The 22233-nt window shown below is 47.1% G+C and overlaps 2 protein-coding genes across 5 annotated transcripts in view; both read left to right on the top strand.

The window, feature by feature from the left end:
• Nucleotides 1–3168, top strand: part of Tmem108 (transmembrane protein 108) — a 298352-nt gene extending 295184 nt beyond the window's left edge. For all 4 annotated transcript variants that reach the window (XM_021172799.2, XM_021172798.2, XM_021172800.3 and 1 more), the window contains one exon: nucleotides 1385–3168. In XM_021172799.2, the coding sequence (XP_021028458.1) occupies nucleotides 1385–1507 (123 nt within the window). In that variant the 3' untranslated portion in view covers nucleotides 1508–3168. The remainder of the gene's footprint in view (nucleotides 1–1384) is intronic.
• A 2779-nt stretch (nucleotides 3169–5947) lies between these two features.
• The window catches only part of Bfsp2 (beaded filament structural protein 2), a 57790-nt gene continuing 41504 nt past the window's right edge, over nucleotides 5948–22233 (top strand). The window contains exon 1 of the mRNA XM_021172981.2: nucleotides 5948–6439. Coding sequence (XP_021028640.1) covers nucleotides 5948–6439 — 492 coding nt within the window. The remainder of the gene's footprint in view (nucleotides 6440–22233) is intronic.

The following is a 22233-nucleotide window of genomic DNA, read 5'->3' as shown; positions in this document are numbered from 1 at the left end:
TGATGATAAAGGTACTAGCAGATCGAGGTACGCAGGGTACCTGGACACTTTTCTATTTTTGTTTCCTTTTCCTCCCTCCCTCCCTCCCCACCCCATTGCTGTCCTTGTTTCCCAGATACCTTTTTTTCCCCATGCTGTGCTTCATACACACCCCAGGTTCACCACTGGTCCACACTTGCTCACCCCATTAAAAGTGGAAAGCAACACAAGCCGGATTTCAAGCTGCAAACCCCCACAGCTCAGAGGAAAGACTTCGATCTCTTCTCCATAGTTAGAAGGATCAGACTTACGTGCACTCTCCTGATGAGATTTGGCCAAAGACAAGCCCTCGTCTCCTGAAAAGACATTTTATGGACAGGATTGTTTCCTCTTTCTTCCCTGACTGTCCATAAAGCAGCCAGCCCTTCCCCCTCAGGAACTGTCCTTTGTCTGTTTTGTTTAAAAATAAACTTCAGAGAATGAATTGTGGCTTCTTAAAATGAAGGCACTTCTGAGGAAGTCTGGCCCAGGCCTGCACACACAGAGGTATCACAGCATTGAGTTCACTGGCTTCATAGCAACCTGGCAGTTTTGAGATATTGGTTATTTGGCATTCAGTCAGGCTTTTGGCTTGTTCCGCCTTTTCACTCAATTAATACCTGGATCTGAGAAGGGCCCTTAGTAGCCCACACGGGCTTGCTGAACAGGAAACTCTGTCAAACTCTGATTCCCCTCTGAGCGGGCCTGGGGTGCCTGTCTAAAGCCTTTTTCCACCTGGGGGCTTAGCAGACAGGCTGAGGATTTGGGGGTGTTGTTTCACTTAGCACGTATCTTACTGTGGTCCACATGGGTGCTTGTGTTGCAACAAGAAATGGGGGAATGATTCTCATCAGACTCTGGGGGGCTCTTAAGAGGAGGATAGACTGGCTCTGAAGACTTGTAGGCCTGTCAGACTCTGAGGGGTGATTATAGGATAGGTGGCTCCTATCCGTGTATCTAGAAAGGAAAAGCTTTGCATTTGCCTGGGTGTCTGAGGAAGCAGCAGCAAGGACATCAACTGTTGCACACTAAGGCAATTAGGGATAGGTGTGTGTGTGTACATGTATGTGTGTGTCTGTGTGTCTTTGGGGGCTGGGATGGGATATGTAGTGTGGGGGGAGGTATGAGGGGATGTGATATTTCTGTGCATTGTGTGGTATTGTGATGTATGTGGTGGGGGGGGCGTGTATGTACTTGTGTGCTTGGTTGCTTGATTTGTTGAGGCAATCTCTCACTGTATATAGCCCAGGCTAGCCTGGAACTTTCCATCCTTCTGACTGCTGAGTTTGTGTGTGTGCATTTCTTGAAGAGCAGCCGCTCCTCACTCCATCCCCAGCTCACACCGGCTTCCTCCCTCTCTCCTCAGGACCAGCTCTCAGAGCCCCGCTCCCCAGCCAATGGCGACTATCGAGACACTGGGATGGTCCTCGTGAACCCCTTCTGCCAGGAAACACTGTTCGTGGGAAATGACCAAGTTTCCGAGATCTAGATGCAGCAGCCTCCGCTTTGCCACTCCCTATTTTTGTCTCTAAATTATAAATATACAAATATATATATATTATAAATATAACCTTTGTGTAACCCTGACTTAATAAGAGACATTTTCAGCTTTTTTTCCTAAGAATTGTCAACATCTTTTTTACAAGTGTGGTTTAAAAAAAAAATTTACAGAATGACCCATGGCTTTATAAAATAAAGGTATTTCTAAGCAAAGTGGTTGCACTGATTGCTTCTCTTAACTGTTCTGGGCATGTAGAGGTTCCAGGAGCCCTGGGCAGATGAGGAAAGAGACCAGTCTCCCGTGGAAGCTGAATGTTAGTGTGGCCAAGTGAGTGGTCATCTGCGTGGTCTTGATGCTCTGGTTCCCAGGACTCAGCGTGCCCCCATCTCCTGTCTTTTTGTATGTATCCTAGTGGTGGGAATTGGGGCACCACGGCAGAGGACACAGGCAGGTGGTGTGCAAAACGGAAGGGAATGGTGCCAGTCTGGAGCCTCACTGTAGCATCACTGAATGTCGAGTTTGACAGGATCGGTGAAGGCCATCAAGAGCCTCCAGACCCCTTTTATGACCCCACAGGATGCTCCCACCATGCTAGAAGAAACAGGACTGCCTTTGTCTGGCAGAAAAGTGGTCCCTAGAAACTCTTCTCAGCATCCCTTCTAACATCCCTGCCTGTCCTTGGATGCCCTGCCTCTCTTCCTGGAGGACAGATGCAGATCTCAGCCCTTGCCCTTCACTGTTCAAGGGTCAAGTGTTGGTTGGGATTCGGTATTGCTTTCTCCAAAGGCAATGATACTGTGCTCCATGAGAACAGGTTTATCTATTAAGCCTTGCAGTGTAGAACTATTTTTTTTAACCTTCCCCCATTAAATCTTTAAAGGAAAAAAAAAAAAGATTGCCAAATGACTCACTTGAAAGAAGTGCCATTCTGTCTACAGGCAGAAGCACGGCAGACCTGCCCACAAACTTGCCATCCGCTTTCGCTGTCCCCAAACCCCTTGTTCCCCTGGGTCCAGGTCCAGCTGCCTTCCCCAGCCCACACTGTACCCAGCGTGGCCAACAAGGATCAGACTCTCAGAGACCCAAGAGGGGTTTCTGGAGCCAATTGCTTTTCTCTGTTACTTTCCTAACCTGTCATGGCTAGGGATTTAACTTCAACCTCTCTCCCCTTCTCTAAAAGAAAAATAATAGTTTGATAGTATATTTTGAATATAGATGTTCTTATCAGATTGGAGCTTGAATTTGTCTGTTGATTTCCATGTCTGTGTTGTTGCTGTGATTTTCTCATCAGGACTGTTTCTCTTCTTCCATTCCCCATTTCCAAAAGAAAGACGGCCTTCAAAACTAATGTGTGTTTCTCAATGTTACATGGACCTACTTAGAGTCTGCTTGTCTCTCCTCAAAGACTTCAACCCACAAAGAAGCAGGTTAAATGTTGTGCCGAGATTTTGCTCTCTAACATGTTGCTGTCTGACCTTAACCTTATCATAATATTTCTGTTAGCTACTGCATTGAATATACCAATGTGTGTGAGTATGTATTGAGAAAAACATGTTTGTAAAGTAAAATGTATATATAATATATGTCATCAAAGATACATATGTTATATATATATACATTTGTGGATGTATGACTTATTTTTCCGTATCCACAGAATTCAGCTACCATGTATATATAAATAAACTTATTTTATTACCCAGAGGACCAAGTCGCTAATACATTTTGCATTCTTTTCATTTTAAAAAATAGCCTTTAAGTCTCCCTTCAGTGGTACCCCTAACTATCTTGTTTTCATGTATACTTATCAAGTTGAACATTGTATTGAACTTTACAGTGTGATGAGAAAACAGGGTTGGTGAGATCTTTTAGAACAAGAGGGTGAGTTACCCAAGGGAGAGTCTGCTCTCTTCGCGTCTTTGAAACATTGGTGTCCATCCAGGTGTCTCCCCTTGCCTGTTCCCATCTCCAGAGGACTGGGTAGATTTAAAGTAAATGTCTCTGGGTCTGAGAGTGTCTAAAACCACTAATCTTTACTATGCCCTGCACAGTAACAGTGCCTAGACACTCATGGCACATTTATAATCAGTAGCTTGAACTCTGCATTGGGCCTTGGATAATCCATCCCAGAACCGACTGAAATGCAGCTCTGTGGAGCCCAGCAGTAGTACCACCTGGATTAGGAGGCAGTTACCATAACCCAGCCCCAGTGCATCATGAGAGCTGCAGAGGAAGAACGCCACCATCTGTGTAAGCTACAGCCTATAACTACTGACTGGCCTTTACTTGATTCAATTGGCTCCTTAATTTGCTAATCAGATAAACAACACCGATGTTTAATCTTGTGTCTCCTGAGAGGTAGGGAGGTACCTTAGTCAAGTATCTTACAATCAGGATCCAAATTCAATCCCCAGAACCCATGTACAGAACCTGGGTGTGGTGACACTTGTGTTTAGCGCTGGGTAGGCAGAGCCAGGCAGATCCCTGAGGCTCATTGACCTACAAGTCTAGCCTAATTGGGGAGTTCCAGACCAACAGGGGACCCTGTCTCAAACAAGCCAGCCCCTGAGGGTGGCCCTAAAGTAGATCTGTGGTCTCCACATAAACACACAAAAGTAACAAAGTCCCTCTTACATTGTCTCGAGTAAACAAAACGGGAGGAGAAAGGTTGCAGTTTTCATAAAGAATGGAAACTAAAAGCACACAAAATTCTAGCAGATGAGCCGCCTTGTAACCCTGGTGAGTGGTAACTGCCAGAGACGACCTTACACATTCTGGATTAAAGAGGCTTTCTCAGCTCTGTACATTCTGGCCGTGGGATCCCTGGGTCTTTTATCACAAAGGGAAATAATAGTATCTATGAGATAATACTTCTGAAATTGTACATGATGCACCCCAAACAACAGTACATGTCAACTGTCTTATTTTCCTGAGTTCTAAAGTTGAATTGAAAAAAAAAATCAGAGAATGGAATTATGCTCAGACTTGGATATACTCAGTACCCACCAGAAATTGATTCCTGTTGCCTTCTCTTGCCTGGAGTCAACTCTCACGTTACAGGATCAAGGAATCCAAGGTCCATCTCTGGACTTGGGGTGCATACTTTCAATACACTAAAACCTCACTCAGCACATGGTGTTTTAGGGCTATGCCACGCTCAGGCTGAAGGGACCATTCTAGCCCCCAAAAGTGATTGGGATATAACTGTTGACAGTGTGACTTGGAAGATGCCAAAGGCCAGGATTAAAACCTGAGGTGCCTACTCAAAACCATCCTGTGTTCCAGGATGTCTGTTCCAGGGGATCTGACACCCTCACACAGATATGCATGCAGTCAGATCCCCAATGTACATAAAATAAAAAGAAAAGAAAAACCTGAGGTGCTGACAAAACCCAAACTTGGAGCATCCCTTTCCAGAAATCCCTCTGTTGTTCTCCCTTCTTGGTTTTATTAAAGGGTGAGACAGAGGTGGAAGGGAGACCAGAGCCTAACAGCTGCCCCGCAGCTCAGGTCCTAAAACGTCTGCTGGCTGTGTCAGAGTTAGCAATCAAGCAGCATGTACCGCAAGGTCTACAGGAGAAGAAACATGGCCGACGGCCAGCCACTGACAAGCAGAGTGTCAGAGGGCAGACATGAGGGGGAGGGGAGGACGGAGCTGGAAGGGGCCTGGAATGGCTACCGGACCTGAAGGAAGAAAGCATGACCAGGCTTGCTTTGTTTCCCTTGGGCCTGTGGGGCTGCCTTCCTCCATGGCTGGCTCCTATGTGCGCACACACACCTGCGCGTATGCATACACAAAGAGATGCGGACATCCTCTGTAATTAGCCCAGAGGCCCTTACATGGAGTCCCAGCTTGTAGTAGTGTGAGATATGGATATCAACACGTGTCATCTAAGGTTCTGTAGCCTGTTTGCTCACCAGTGAAGTAGGGACAGTTTGTTGCCTGCCTGGCCCTCTGTGGTAGTGACATGATAAAAGCCATGGACTGGGGTTCATAGTATGCATGAGGCCCTGGATTCTATCGCAGGAATTGGAGGCAGAAGGATCAAAAATTTAAAGTCTTCCTGGCTGCATAAGGATTTTAAGGCCCATCTACATTAGAGACCATTTCTAAAAAGAAATAGGTAAATCTAGATGACCCATTCCCACAGGCTGCACTGCTATACCCACCCCCACCCCCACCCCAGAAAAGTCCGGATGGCTGGGCACATGACCCAGCAACAGAGAATGCCTGTGTGCCTCTCAAAGGCTGGTGGGGCGGTTCTCTTCCAGCTCAATGAATGCCCGAAACTCGTGGAAGGCAGTAGACAAAGAGCACAGGGACAGGGAAACTTCCAGAGAAGCCCATGACCAGGCCGTAGGGATGCTGGGGCTGGCAACCGAAAGCCCCTGGACCCTGTAAATCTGCCAGGCACCACAGAGGCAGAGAGGATGAGCAAGAGGAGAGTGGCAGCGGACTTGCCCTCGGGAACCAACTCCAGCATGCCCGTGCAGAGGCACAGGGTGTCATCCCTCAGGGGAACACGCTCTCCATCCTCCCTGGATAGCCCCCCAGCATCCAGGACCAGTGCTGTGGGTAGCCTTGTCCGTGCCCCTGGGGTCTATGTAGGAGTCGCACCCAGTGGTGGCATAGGCGGCCTCGGTGCCCGAGTGACCCGCCGGGCCCTGGGCATCAGCAGTGTCTTCCTACAGGGCCTACGGAGTTCAGGCCTTGCCAACGTGCCTGCTCTGGGCCCAGAAAGGGATCGCACTACTGTTGAGGACCTGGGGGGCTGCCTAGTGGAGTATATGACCAAGGTGCGTGCTCTGGAGCAAGTCAGCCAGGAGCTGGAAACACAACTGCGGGCTCACCTGGAGAGCAAGGCCAAGAGCTCTGGAGGCTGGGAAGCCCTCCGCGCCTCCTGGGCCAGCAGCTACCAGCAGGTAAGTCCCCCAGCTGTGCCTGGAGGCTTGCTAGAGGTCTGAGAGGGGATGGTGAAGGTAACAGCAAAGATGGTGGGTGATCAGAGACCAGGGAAGCAGATCTCTTCCATACCAAAACTGCTGATGGTCTAATGTGAACACTGGCTGCTATTCACTAAGGCTGACCAGGAGCCAGGACCCCCTAGGCATAATGCACCCCCCCCAAAAAAAGTTCCAACAATGTTCTGCAACCAATCTCTCACCATATACACTTTTCAGATAAGAAACACAAGCCCCTCCCCCCCCCCCAGTTCACCAGCTAATTGAGCAGCTGTTCTCAACCTGTGGGTCACAGCCCCTTTGGGAGTCACATGCAGATATCCTGCATATCAGATGTCTACATTATGAGTCATAACAGTAGCAAGAGTACAGTTAGGAAGCAGCAATAATTTTATGGCTAGGGGGTCACCACAACATGAGGAACTGTACTAAAGGGTCACAGTGTTAGGAAGGTTAAGAACCACTATATTGGCGAGATGCAGCAGATATCTGACCCCTGGATTTTCTTTCCTCAGAGTTACACTTGTCCTGCTCTCTGGGGTTGCCTCTGTCACTTTGATGGTTTTCAAGCCATCAAAGAACCCAATACCATTGAGTGGATGTGCTAGTTTACATAACTACTAAATAAATGGAGGGGTGCTTCTATATCCAGATAAAATGGGTATACAGGATTGTCAGGGTTTCTATTCCTGCACAAACATCATGACCAAGAAGCAAGTTGGGGAAGAAAGGGTTTATTCAGCTTATACTTCCATATTGCTGTTCATCACCAAAGGAAGTCAGGACTGGAACTCAAGCAGGCCAGGAAGCAGGAGCTGATGCAGAGGTCATGGAGGAACATTCTTTACTGGCTTGCTTCCCCTGGCTTGCTCAGCCTGCTCTCTTAACCAAGATTACCAGCCCAGAGATGGCACCACCCACAAGGGGACCTCCCCTCTTGATCACTAATTGAGAAAATGCCTTACAGCTGGATCTCGTGGAGGCATTTCCCCAACTGAAGCTCCTTTCTCTGTGATAACTCCAGCCTGTGTCAAGTGATAACTCCAGCCTTTGTCAAGTTGACACAAAACTAGCCAGTACAGTGATCAATAGGAATATGGATATTACTAGTAATTTTCAACTTCCTATTACCTATGGTGTGTGTGCACGCGCACTCATAAACTAGTGAAGTTGGTGTTAATATCTTAACTCAATAAGGCAAGAATTACTTCAGCATGAAATCAATATAGAAATACCAGCACAACAGCCCTGATTCAAACACAACTTTTTAAGAGGATGGAAATGTCTTACTGTCTTGGCCGTCGGTTACGAGGCTTCTCCCGGGCAGACATGAGCAAGGGCATTTCACCCCAGATAGGGCACTACCAACAATCAAATATTTTACCCGTTTAGCTTGGAGACCAAAGAGTTTATCGGAGTTACTTGACACACTGAGTATAATTGAATCAAAGGAAGCTGCACCCCTACAGCTCGCTGCCCAATTTGCAGGTAGCTCTACAGAATAGTCCCCCCTCCCCAGAAAGGGTTTACTGCATATAAAAAGGGGTGGGGGGTGAATCTTATAAAGTTCCAAGCCTTCTAAGTTTCCTTAAACTTCCTGGATCTTAGGAACCTCCTCTGTCCCTTCCATTCAAGCCTTAACTACACTACACCATCAGTGGCAACTGAGCCCTTAGAATGTGGCCATGGAGACCGAGCACTTGACATTTTGTTTTACTCGGGTTTTGTTCCTTCAGATCACCACATATAGCTACAGTCATCTTGCTGGGCAGTGGGATGGAGGCCTCCTTTCCCCGTCACCCAGTCAGGGCTGCTTCCTGTTCCCTGAAATAATTTCTGCAGAGCTCCACACTCATCCACCAATTGTGCCTGCAAGCTCTGGCTCCAAGACTGGAAGCCTACAAGCATTGTCCATCTCAGTTGGTCGCTCTGAGGGGTCGCTGGCTCTGCCCTTCTTCCCTAAATGCTGGTCTTGGGATGCCTGTGAACTAAATCAGTCTCTAATCCAGCTACAAGTAGCCAAATCTCATTTGCTCCCTGGAGTCAGGTGCACAGGCTAAGAGGGGGTCACAAATGGTCCATGTGTGGTTGGGTGATGCCAACAGAGGCACACATGGAGTCACCCATTTCATCCCATGATGTTTCTTCACTATTCTCAGCAACCCTGTCCTGGCTGGTGCAGCTGTTCTGCCCACACTCCTCTGAGTTGTGAGGGAGAGCCTCAAACATCCAGTGCCTTACAGCTCATACAAGAGGCAGCCATTCATTCCTCTAGGAGTCCCCACAACTATCTTGATTTCAAATATGCATGGCATATTAACCCCTAGAACATCCCATATATTCCCTGTTAGCAGCATCTGCCATGCATATGTATCAAGAGGGACCAGGCATCTCAATATCAAGGTTAGAAAGTTCAGCTACAAAACCTAATGAGCAGATATTGCAAGTGGCTACAAAAAAAAAAAAAAAAAAAAAAAAAAAAAAAAACCCAGTGTGCAGATGTTGGGACTGGCTCACAAAAGCTTCTGCAAATCTGGTTTTAATAATGTCTACATAATCCAGCAACTCTATAGCCTATAGACTAGACAGCTATAAAAACACTCAACAGAGCGGCCATGAAGAACAGATTGCAACTTCAGCTTCTGCTCCTGGTGGTCAAAATCCAAAATGACAGTCATTTTCCTCTAAAGCATTTACCAGTGAACTACTAGATATGAACAGACAACACTTCCCCTCCCTCCCTCCCTCTCTCCTTCCCTCCTTCCCTCCCTCCCCATTCTTCCCCTTGATTTTGAGCCTCACTCTGATTCCTCAGCCTTAAAACCACCCAAAGAAGAGGAGACAGTCCCAGGTAGTGGCCTCTGAGATTAAAGAGGACCCTACGGACCCCTGGTGCAGCAGGAGGTGGCTCTGTGTTTCCCTGCACTGTGCTTCTGACATTTCCTATCAAGTGGGTGATGCCAGTAACTGCCTTTGCTACGGGTATCAGATCCCTTTGTCCTTAACAGCCAAACACAAGCTTGCACTGAGAGACCTCCCGGTACCCAGCTGCACATAAAACATCAGAGGAGCAAGCACCCTGTGTAGTGAATGTCAGCACAAAAGGAGGGAGCTGAGCCAGGGAGAGGGAGAAACTGCTCAGGGAAGAGATGGGGATGTGGCAGAGGGATACTGGGGTCTCCACAGGCAGAAGGCAAACAGAAATCAAAATTACAGAAGGGCCAGAGGATCGGGGTTCTTAATGGGCTTGTCATGGACCTATTTTTTCTTCCTTGGAAAGTTGGCCTATCCTCTGGAAATTAGTCTGTTTGGAGAAACTGCTAGAAGCCTGAGGGTGCCATTCAGGTCCCAGTTCTCTCACCATGGAAGCTGTGTTGTCTCTGAAAGAAGGGGAGAGGGGCAGGACAGACCCCTGGGCTGTTTTAATGTCTACAAAAGCCTCAATATATTTTCTGAGGGAAAAACATTCCATTGCTTTTTTTTCCTTTTTCTTGTTTAATGTGCACACGCTTTGTGTGTGTGTGTGTGTGTGTGTGTGTGTGTGTGTGTGTTGTTTATTTGTTGATACAGGGTCCTGGCTAGACTGGCAATTACTTTGTAACCCAGGCTAGCCTCAAACTTGCAGCAATCCTTCTGTCTCAGCCTCCCAAGTGCCAAGATTATAAACTTGTAATACCTTACCTAGATCGATCCATTTCTGAAATCTAGTTTGGCAGTGCAGACTGTGAGGCAGTGACTCTGCCAGCTAACTTTGTAGGACACTACAGTGTGATTAGACACAGAGAAGCATGTATTGGGGAAAATTCCTAAGGACAGAGATGAATAAAATTGGAATAGTATTTCAGTAGGTCAGGGGAGGGAAGGAGGCACAAGGTTGCTACTTAGAGGTTGTCATAAATTGTTATCTAAGAGGAGAAACTTCTGGTTTCCTAAGGTTTCTTGCTTTGTATAGAGAGTGGAGCTGAGGAGAAGGGCAGCCAAAAGAAAGCACACGAGACAAACTCTGCCACCTAAGCCCTTCTCATCCGTCCCTCTCAGTCGCTCTTGACTCTCTTATGACAACCTTGCACTATAAGGCTCATGTTGAGCAAGTTGAGCCATGGAATGAAAAGCACACATTGACAAAGGTCAAGCTCAACCCTGCCGTCTGTCTCCAGCAGGACCTTGACCTGGCTTCTACAGTGATGTCTGCCTAGCTCAGTTCCTCATAATAATGAGGTGTCTTTGGCCTGATTAGATGTCTCTAATGAGGATGCTCTAGAGGCCCACTGCAGAGATTGGAACTAGGGAAAAGATGAGGACTGTACCCGCTACAATGTAACACTGGTCAGAGACCTGGCCTATGCAATTCGAAAAGACAGGTGTAAGAATAGAAAAAGAAAAATGTTGGTTCTTTCTAGAAAACCCAGAGAGCTGAATGTAAAATCTTATTATACAACAATAAGATTTAATTAAGTCTCAGGTTATAGAATTTCACTAAAAAAAATGATAGGCATATATAAGCAACAACAACAACAAACAATGAATGAAATTTTCATTTATCATGCCATAAAATAGAATGCCTGTAAGGAAACCTAAGGAATATCCAAATTCTATAATAATGGCTCAGTGCAGAGCACCTGTCTAGTATGTGCAAGCCCCTGGGTTTAATCCTCAACACCAGAAAAAGGGAAAAAAGAATGTTTTATCACCAGGTGGTAGTGGTGCACACTTTTAATCCCAACATTGGGGAGGCAGAAACAGGCAGATCTCTGAGTCTGAGACTAGCCTGGTCTACAGAGCAAGTTTCAGGACAGCTGGGGCTACATAGAGAAACCCTGTCTCAAAAAGAAAAAAAAAGTTTTATCTTATAAAATACAACAGCTTATTAGGACTCTAGATCCAAGTCAGAGCAGAGGAGCCCACTAAGCCTCACAGAATAAGGAGTATCCAGGGGGTCTATCCTATAATAGGAGAAAACGCATCTCAAAGATCTCTCAAAGCAAAAGCCCAGCATCCTTATTTAAGAGCAATGGGAGGAGCCGGTAATGTGCTGCACTCTCCAGAAGAACTAAATTAAAACTTAATCCAGGCAGCTGGCACAGCTCCTAGGGAAAATGCAGTAGGCCTTTCGGGGGGGGGGGGGGGATTATGGAGAGAAGTGGCTGAGACAGGCAGAAAAGTGGCTCAGGGTCCCCAGCGTCCCCTGGGGGAATGAGGCAGGGCCACTGAAGCTGAGGACTCCATTTAGGCCAATAAAACCTCGTTCATCCTTGTCTGCCGGGAAAACAGCACAGAAAGACTCATTTATCTGCTTTAAACGAGCTAGCCTGGTGCTCACAGATGCATTATTCAGCAGAAATGGGAAGTTACTTCAGCTGTTAGCGGGAGGTAATGAAAAGCCGCAGAGGACTCCCCCCATCCCTTTCACACTGACCAGCTACTGGAAAACAATTTCCAATTTATTTACGTATGTATCTATTTCTTTCAGGGGCCGTAGAGTAATGGTAAGTCTTAAGGAGACGCTGCACTGCAGTGAGAGACGTGGAGTTAGGCAGGCTCGGGAGACCCTGTACAGAAGACAAGCTTCTGTCTGAACACTAACTGCCTAGACATGCCTGGTCCCGCCCAGCTGAGTCCTCCCTCCCCTCCCCGGTCCTCCCCACATCCTCCAGCCAGTCCTACCAAGCCAGAGCCTTACTAGGTATCAGGCCCTACCTTCCATTTCCTCTTCAGTAGCTTCCACTCTCCACTTCAGGTTCAGTGCCCCCTCCCCCCAGCCCCCCCCCCCCCCCCCCCGTCAGGGGCAGCTCTGAGCAATGCTAACCCAGCAAGTAACATTTGATTATTGTTCATTTGCCATGAAAACCGAAGCATCGGGCATGTCTCTTACTAAAACCTTGGCTATTTATCTGGATAATGAGCAGAAACTCACTTGCTAAAATGACTTCCCAGGAGGAGACATAAGTAATGTCTAACCCTCCTCCTACGGTCAAAATGACACCACAAACGTTGACGTGGGGACTATTGAGTTTATCAGGCTTCCTTACAGAGCCCAGAGGAAGGGTTACTTACGCAAATGTAGAAGCGTTAACCCAGCACGAATGCTGAATGCTGCCTTTCCCAGAGCCACCTAGAGGCAGGCCCTTCCCCTAGTCTTCCTTATATATTCTAACTTCTCCCCAAGACCACGAGAAATTAAGACAATGCTGTAGTCACTGGGTGGTAGGGAGCAGCCGGATGTCCAGGTGAGGGTCATATGACCCTCCCTAGCCCTCTATAGTGATTTCTTTTATGCAGGCAGCACAGCTGAACTCCCCAAGATGGCGGTGGTTTGGCTCTGAGGTTAGTGCTATACAACAGTCTCTGTGACCCAGGTGGTGCTCACTCCTATCAGGAGTGAATCAGACAAGATGAGGAAGGACCTGGGGCTTCTCAGGAATTCACTGTGTGGGTTCCCAGAGGAGCCTACGGACACCTGCCTGGGGAGTAAATCTCTCTGGTGTTTCTCACAACCACAGTTGCTAAAGCAGCAGCCAGCTTTGGCCTCCAGTGCAGAGCCCACCACACACACACACACACACACACACACACACACACACACACACAGGCCAGGCCAGGAACCACCTCCAGGGGAAAGCCTTGGACAGACTCAGAATTCCTAAGTACAGTTTCCTATCCAGCCCATTATGAATGTGGAGAGGATATATGTGTTCTGGGGGACCCAGGGGTTCCCCAACAATGTTTTCTAGCAAAACCAAGTGTCTTGATAAGACTTATGAGGGTGACAGTCTTGAGTGGGATCGTGACTCTCAGGGCCTCGAATTCATAGCTCCTTGAATCCTTAGCGGTGGATGGAGTCTCCTGGAGAGATAGGATCGCCAGATGCTGCCCGCCTGAATGAAGGTCTCCATCTGGGTGACTGCAGCGCCAGGCAATGTATTCTCTCACTCTCCTCAAGGCTCCAGTCTGAGTTAAAGGCGTCAATCAGCCAGGGCATTCCTCTCCCTACAGGAGCCATCTACTTCCTGACCCCTCTGGCGACTGGGCATGCACGTCCACGTTTCTTTTTGCCAGGGCCCCAGTCCTGCTGGATTAGAACCAGCTTCATGGCCTCAAGTTAGCATAACCCTCTCTTTATAGATCCTAGCTCCAAAAATGGTCATATCCTGAGGTACTGAGCAATTAGAACTCCAACATATGGACCAAGGGGACATAATTCAGATCATAACGTCCGACTGTGTTTATTTATTTATTTATTAGCTTATCGTGATTTACGGTTCCTTGAATTAGGGGGGTCTCAAATTCATGATACTCCCACGTCAGCATCCTAAAAGCTGTATCACCATGACTCCTAATTTAAAAAGAAACTGAAGTCTAGAGAGGAATATATATTCCCTGTTGAGTTTGTAATCCAGCCAGGATCAATTCAGTGTTGTTCCGCCCCACCCCCACCTCACCTCCAACCACCAAGAGACATTACAAAAAGCTTCCTGTATAAATGCAGAGGGCCCTAACTAGAACCCCACCATCTACTATGAGAACCCTCCGCTGTTCAAATGGAGTGACGCCCACAAAGGTCCTTCCCCGGGATGTGGTTAGCCTCTGGGAGGGGTCTATTTTCCTCCCTTTCCTTTCCTCTTTGATCTGGATCAAAGGGTAGATTGATCTTCCCGCAGGTACAGCCGCGACTAGAACTGAGAGCTGTTACTAGGACACCGGAGGCTCGGGCACCTTCCGGTGCTTCAGTCAGCTCCAGACAGACTTGAAAGTTTAATAGCTTTGCATGCCAGGAATGGTGAGGCCTCCCTCGGGATTCTTTTTTTTTTTTTTTTTTTTCTTTTGCAATGATGTTCAGGCTTAGGAAAAATAATAATAGTAAGAATGTGCCAAGCAGTCAGCTCTCAAGGCAGGACACCTTCCTTTGATGGGAGTTCAGAGACTCCCTGCGGTGCGTGGTTCCAATGGCCCCAAGCCACTGTTCCTTGGTACTCTGGGCAGCTGCCTGTGTGGGAGGGAGAGGCTTGTGCTAAGATGAGACTGCTGCTGGGCTTTCCAAAGATTGCTGGATGGGATCTGTGGCCTCTAAGGGTGACTGCTTCCCCAAACCCTGAGCTTCATGTCAATCTGGAGAGCTAGGGACTCATTGAAAGTAGGGAAAGGTCACACCAAATGTTGGAAACTGGGAACCAGCCCATCCTGAAAGGCTCCCAGTCTAAGAATGAGACACGGGCTTGTTGAAAGCCACCAAAGATGGCAGCAGAGAATCTTGATTATACCTGCAAAGCCCATGTTTCAAAAAAAATTCCTGGGATTAGGATGTCAGTGACTCTTTGGAGCATTGTGCAATGTAAACCGGAACTAAAGCTATTGGTTGTTTTGGGGGTAGTTGTTGTTTTGGGGGTTGGGGGTAAGTTTTAATTTTTGTTTGTTTGGGGGGTTGTTTTTTATTTGAATCTTATATTCCTGGTTTCTGTCCTAGTTCTTCAAATACCACTTCAAAAGTCCACAACTACCTACCAATATTTTCATCTCTAGCCTACTCCCCTTTCCATTTGAAATCATATTCTGCCTCCTAGAAAACCATAAATTCACGAGGGCAAACCGCAGTGCAGACAGTCCCAAGAGAGAGACTTTCAAATCATGGAGGGACACACACAATTACTGTGTGACCTCCCTGAACCCTTTTCTCAAGGGACCAGCTCCCCTGGGTCTCGGAGAAGACACAGGAAATAAGCCAGATTCCAGTTCATAACCCTAGAAGGCAAGTGACAGGGTCTTCTTTGTGAGGCTGGAGGGACAAGTTCCACTTGACTCCTTCTGGTGGCTCCCTCCCTGGCTCTGAGCCCATTAGACAAATCCCTTTCACTCAGAGGCTCATCTGTAAGATCAGAGGGCAGACTTCTCTGACCTCCCAAGCCTCGTGCGACAGAGCCATCTACAAACTCCTGAGCCTCGGGTAGACACTAAGAAGAAGAGATGCCCTCTCCCCATTCTTAGAAATTTGGCCAGGCTGGCAATGTTCTGCACCTGTGGTCCTTGCATTCCTAAGATTCTGATAATGACCTGTGCCCCCCTGAAGTGATGAAACATCTGTTATTCACCTCACATACCTGCCAGGCTATATCTCAGGTGTTGCCAGATGAACTTGTCTAGACCAAGCGTTAGATGGGAGCAGACAAAGCCCACACAGGATCAGAGTTCACAAAACCTCTGATTAAATTAAGCCAACACACAGCTGGGATTCCTGGGTTGGCCAGATCTAGCCCTGTACTTTCAGGTAGGCGGTAATGAATATTCAAGAGCTGTCCTCATCCTTCTATACCCCTGAAGTGGTCATTTTTCAGCCTACTCAATACACTAGGAATGCCCCAGTATCAGAAGTGTGGTCTGGTCTTCCCTGAATTTTGCAAGGATAGCTTGGTGACAGGAAATAAGAAAGGACAGAAGGAAGACAGGAAGGAAAGGGAAGAAGAAAGAGGAAGTCAGGCAGGAAGGAAGGCGAGGTAGCAGATAACGAGGCGTACTGCATATCCCAAAAGACCTGAGTTCACACTCTAGCTTTGCAGTTGACCTAAGACAAGCCCCGTAACCTTGACCTCTCTGGATGAAATACTGTGGTCCGTAAAAGGACGATAATATTCATGCCACGGCATTGTTGTGAGACTTAAATAATTTATTTCAAATCTTTATTGTAGTGCCTGGCCATAGTAAGCATTCATTGTGAGTAATCGATGTCATCACTTGTCACAGTTAAATAATAATAACCATGAATATTGCATAGCCCTTGTAGCCTGTCTACCCAGCCAATCCCACTCGTGAGTATCTCAGGCAGGGTCTCAGATAGTATCTGTACAGTGACACATAGGGATGGCCCCAGGTGTCTCTTTGTGGCCAGCAATCCCTGAGTAGCCTTCAAGCCAAACCCAGAGCTGAAGGAGACCCTCCATGAGATGGGGGGGGGGAGGTAAGGGAGGGGTTGGGACAGTTCTAGGAACTGTCCTGCAAACCTAGTATTTCCACCCCCTTGCAAAATGTTCCATTCGTGTCAGGTTCTGGACTCCTCCTAGACTCACCACTCTGTCAGAGCCACCTTGACTTGGGAGGCCAACCACACAATCCGTGCCATGCTGCAGCCAATCTAAGGGTGTCAGAGTTTCCACTACAGGTCTCAAATTTCTTGAGGATTCAAAACCAACCATAAAATCTCGCTCTGTGCTGAAACGTTGTGCAGCGAGCACACCCGTCCCTCCTCTCTGCCGTTGCTATTTGGGACAGAAGAAATCCCTCTCCTCTTTGAGTTGTGTTTTGTGTTGCTTTCCAGATTTAGGGCAGAGCTTGAATTTAGAGGCAGAGTCCCAAGCTCTGAAGCCCATTCTACAAATCCTTTCCCAGGTTCCCAGCGTAGCCCACTTTCATGTCGGGCTCTGAAGAGGAAGGAGATAATTGCGGCTGCCATCATGGCAGTGGTCTTTCTGAAGCTTACAGCGATAGAGCAGGAGGGAGGAAGGCTTTGTCAGTGTCAGATTAGACTACCACTTCCCAGCCTGTGTGTGTAATTAGTGTCACACGTAAGTACAGAATCTTTCACAGTGGTGGCACCCATTGGTCCTGCCCTCTTGCAGCAGCCTGGCAGTGTAACATTTATCACAGTAGCTACAGTGAGGTTGTCACAGACTCCCTTTTATTCTGTTCCTTTCTGAGGCTTTGAATGCAGACTACCATGTACCAGGCACTGTGAGCATTCACATATTAAAGAGACCTAGTTGTGAGCCATGGACCCTGGAGTCTAGGAAGAATGTTGAATCAACACATCCACACTTTGGTCCAGGCACATTACACTGTCAGTACAGTGCTGGGCATGTGACTGGTGTCAACTGTATACGGACCAGGAGGATCACCAGAGGTGTGGTCAAAACACAAGTTCGATGTGATAGGACCCCCTCCCTAGACCTCTTTCAACCTACTCAGTGGAAGACAGACACTGGCAGTGACACGGAGTGGAGATACAATTGGTGTCATGGTTTTCCTTATCACTTGGTAACCAGACATGGTCACATGGCACCCAAATTTGGTAGTGCATATGGATTTTAGTTGTGTCAAAGTCAGGTCGTCAGGCTTGCTTGTAAGCACTTTACCTCCACAGCTATCTCCCGAGCTTGGTCCCAGGCTTACAATCCCAGAGATGGGGAGACACAAGAATACCTGGCCAGCCAGTCTGTACTAATTGGCGAGCTCTGAGTTCCAATAAAAACTACATCTCACCGGGTGTGGTCCCAGCACTTGGGAGGCAGAGGCAGGCAGATTTCTGAGTTCGAGGCCAGCCTGGTCTACAGAGTGAGTTCCAGGACAGCCAGGGCTATACAGAGAAACCCTGTCTTGAAAAAACAAAACAAAACAAAACAAAACAAAACAAAACAAAACAAAACAAAACAAAACAAAAAACTACATCTCAGAAAGAAAAAAATGGAGAGATCCTAAGGAGATCCACTTGAGATTGTCCTCCATGTACATGTATGCACCTACAGGCACATATATGTACATGCATGCACATACAGGCACATACATGTAAATGCATGCACATACAGGCACATACATGTAAATGCATGCACATACAGGCACATACATGTACATGCACACAAAGGATCTTCTCTGAGAGTCGCACCTGAATCAGAGAGGAGCCCTGGTAGTGTGGATCTCACCATATTTCTGAGTAGCACAAATCCCTCAGGCATGGGCAAACACCGAGGAGGAAGATCTCACCAGAGGAAAGCTAAACATAACCATTTCCAAACAGCTTCCTTTAGGTGAACAGAAAGGACATCTGGGAGACTCAAGCAGTGTGGCCTGTATCCTTGAGTCCTGACCCCCCTGCACCTGTGCCTACAGCAGCCTTACCCACTGCTCCCAAGATTGCAGCAAACTCACTCCTGGCCTCATGACTGCTACCCTGGGAACCTGTCCTCCTGTCCCTCTTCATTCCCAACGGCTCCCACCTCCATGCCAGCACGCTTTTCCAGAGAGTGCCCTTGTCTTAAGCACTGTGAAGCGCTGACCACTGGACCAGTTCATTTTTTTCTAGTTGACTTTGCTTATACCACCTTGTCTTTTCTTCCCTGTGAAATCTTTTAATAGAAGAAGAGCACCCAGCACTCAGCATGTCCGCCCTCAATCTTGTACATGGCACACTTTATTTGAAGCAAAACTCAAAGACTTTAGAAAGAATGCAAACCCCTTTTTGCATGGAAAAGCTGCAGTTGCAAGTCAGCCTATAGGATGTCCACTGTCAGGGTCTAGGTTTTCAGGTGATGCTGGTGTCTCTTTTATCTGATCATCTAGCTGATTGGATGAGGCTCATTCACAGTACAGAAAGTAGTCTATATAATTAATAATAATAATGGACTGCTGAGCATATTACTATTGTTACTACTATTACCATGGTGATGCTGGGGTTGAACCTGGGGCCTTGTACATGCTAGCTTGGTACTCTGTCACCGAGTTATACTCCCCACTCTCTTACTTTTCAAGACAGAGTATCACTTAAAGGCCCAAACTGGCCTAGAATGTACTCTATAGCCCAGGCATTCCTTGAGTTTGTAGTCCTCCTATCTCAGCCTACAGAGTAGCTAGAATAAGCCTGTACCCCACGCCCAACACCATGGCCCATCTCAATTTTATCTAACGCTACCCTCAGAGAACAATCCAGAAGAATGATCAACCAAACACCCAGGCACCAGAGCCCAGCCAAGTAACATCCGGCCGTTGGGCTCACTTTGTTCCAATTTTCTCTGTCACAAGTAGTTGGGGGGGAGGGGCAGTCAAGAACTTCCCATGTCAGGAATGGTGGGACATGTGTTTGGGCAAATCAGGTTGTTTGTGTGTGGAATGTGTACGTGGAGGTCAGAAGTCAACATCAGGAGTCTCCCTTGGCAGCTTTCCACCTTATTTTTTTTCTGACATGGTCTCTCATTGAAACCAGAACTCACTCTCTGGATACATTGTCTGACAGATAAGCTCCAGGAATACATCTCTACGCCCAGCATTTTTTTTTAAACAGGTCTGGGATTTGAACCTAGATCCTCGTGTGTACATAGCAAGCACCTTACCCACTGAGCCATCTCTCCAGCCCTGTGAATTGCTTTTTATTAAAATAAAGCCCTTCCCATCTGTGTGTTAATCATCCCCAACTGTTCTCCCACCAAGACGGGTGCGATTGTGCATCACAGCAACGACATAACCCATGAAGCCTGAAATATATATTATCGAATCCTCAGTAGCAGAGATCCATGCCTACCGTGGACACAGTACGCAAGGACGCTGGTGTATAGCATTGCCAGATGGTGCTGAACTGGCCTCACACACTTCCTTCCCAGAGCTTCCAGGGAGACCTCTGCCTTCTCCACCCCCTTCTCTCACTACTCGCCGCCTTGGTCTTGGCCTGGTCTTTGTAAACGGATGTCTCCCTGTCTCACGGGCTTGACTCTTTCAACGTGTATCACTTATTCATCAATTTACTGAATACTTATTAAGGGATTAGCAGGCACCTGCTACTGCTGAGATAAAGCTGCCCTGCTTCATAAGAAGAGAAATGGCCGCTATTTGATGTTAGAGCCATGGTTTAATCACAGTGGGAAGGCAGATGGCCGAGCGTAGAGCTTGCTGGCCTGCCCTGGAGCGGGAGCACGATGAAAAACAATCGAATAGCTGGCGGTATTTTGCAGGCTTAGGATGCTCAGCTGGGAAGTAAAACAAGGACTTGGCCATCCGCCCAAAGCGGCTGACAGCCAGGGGCACCTACATCATAATTCTCAGGAGAATGGAGCTCTTTTTCATACTGGCATCCATAATACAGTCTTCTGGTGATTAAACAGGTTTTTTTTTTCTTCTTCTGTCCTGCCATTTGACCTTAGAAAATAAAACATCTGTGATTATAAGAGGGGGAGAGTATGTGAGAAAGGTATTGTCCACATTTAATACAATAAGAGATGGAGCTACTTAAAGGCAGTAGAAAGAAAGGGAGCTAGCCTGTGCCAGCCAGCCAGCCAGCCTGGGAGTCAGAGCACACAGTGTTGGAGGCTAGAAACCATGACATCCAAAGAGATGGAGGCAAGTTACAGGCATTAAACCAAAGCAGAAGCTGCTGAAGAGAGCATCAGGGGAGAAAGTGCTCAGGCAGGAGAATGCCAAATTATAAGACCACTGTTGAATTTTAAAGATCAGATGTAGATGCCTGCCCACTGCTGGTGAGGTTTTTGTAGGTATTTTTCCTCTTTTGGAGTTGTTTTTCTTTTGTTTCAAGACAAGACCTCACTACTATAGCCCTGGCGGACCACAAACTTGTGCTTTCCTGACTCGGCCACCCAAGTGCTGGGATTATAGGTGTGTGCATGCCTGGCTGTATGTGGTATCTTGATAATTTTAAAAATTGAAATATAAGGACATGAAAACAGCAAAGATTAATGAAAGATATATTCCAGGTGAGGTGCTTATAATGGCCTCTGGAGGTGAGGCCAGAAGTCGACAAGACCAGAGATTTTTAAATCAGACATACGATTTGTAACTGTTGAAACCCGTGTGGGAAGTCAGAATTCTGATCTCTATTGGTGTATCATTATATACTTGAAGTTTTCCGTAATATATGTTTGCTTTTTTAAAACTGTTGTTGAGAACAAAAAAGAGCCATAATGAGAGACCATCACTGAGTAAGGGATACAAAGGTAGAAGAAAGACAAGGATGAGAACAAAAGACAGCACAACCACTGTAGAGATGGAGCTGGGCAGCCTGGGCTGGGTTTTGAGGGATGAATAGGAGCTCACCTCACAAATGAAAAAGAAGGCAGGACTAGATAAGAGGCTTGCCTATGATGTTTGCACATAGCAGAATGAGGTAAGAGCTGGAATCTGGAAAGTTCAAACAAGTCAAAAGGAGTTCTGCCCCTGAGAAGAGGCCAAACTTAGAGATCAGCAAGGTCAAGTTATAAGAGGCCTTATACAGCAAACTAAAGAGGGAGGGTTTATCAGGAACATACCTCAGAACATTCTAGTACAAACGGTTTTCAACCTGGGGCTCAAATGGGCCCTTTTACAGGGGTTGCATATCAGATATTCTGCATATCAGCTATTTACATTACAGTTCATAACAGTAGCAAAATTACAGCTATGAAGTAGCAAGGAAAATAATTTTATGGTTTGGTGTCAGCACCAAGATGAGGAATTGTATTAAAGGTCAGAGCATCAGGAAGGTTGAGAACCACTGCTCCAGTAGAAGGGGGGAGGAGCTTGGAAAACAGAGATGGACAATAAGGGGGCGGGGGGTCAGCTGGCTTTCCAACAGATTCCCCAAGGCCACTGAGTCTTTGATGTGCCCGGTGCTCAAAACAGATTCCTTTGGAGGTGTCCAGATGGAGCTGTGACAAGAGTGATTCTCAGTGTAGACTAAGGTGGGGCCCCCAGGCATTTCTGAGTGCAGGACATGGCTCTTACCCCAGCTTCGGCTCTCCACAAAGGAACATTGGCAGCTTGTCAGCTCAGCTGACATGTACTGTACCAAGCCCCACATAGCCAATAGAGCAGAGATGGGGGTTTCCCCTGTCAGTCAGCAAGCAGGAATGACAGAAGCACACCTGTGATCCCAGCATGCTTTAGGCCAAGGCAGGAAGAATGCAAGCTCTAGGCTAGCCTGGGCTACACAGTAAGATTCTATCTCAAAAGACAACCTTGGTAAAGTCATTAACAATCCATTGTAAATGATTCAGAGAAAGCCAACGAGGCAGAGG

Source organism: Mus caroli, unplaced genomic scaffold, assembly GCF_978045245.1.
Source record: "Mus caroli unplaced genomic scaffold, Mus_caroli_1 scaffold_11, whole genome shotgun sequence".
Classification (NCBI taxonomy): domain Eukaryota; kingdom Metazoa; phylum Chordata; class Mammalia; order Rodentia; family Muridae; genus Mus; species Mus caroli.
The sequence above is the reverse complement of the archived record's forward strand: the minus strand, read 5'-3'. Positions and strand labels throughout refer to the sequence as shown.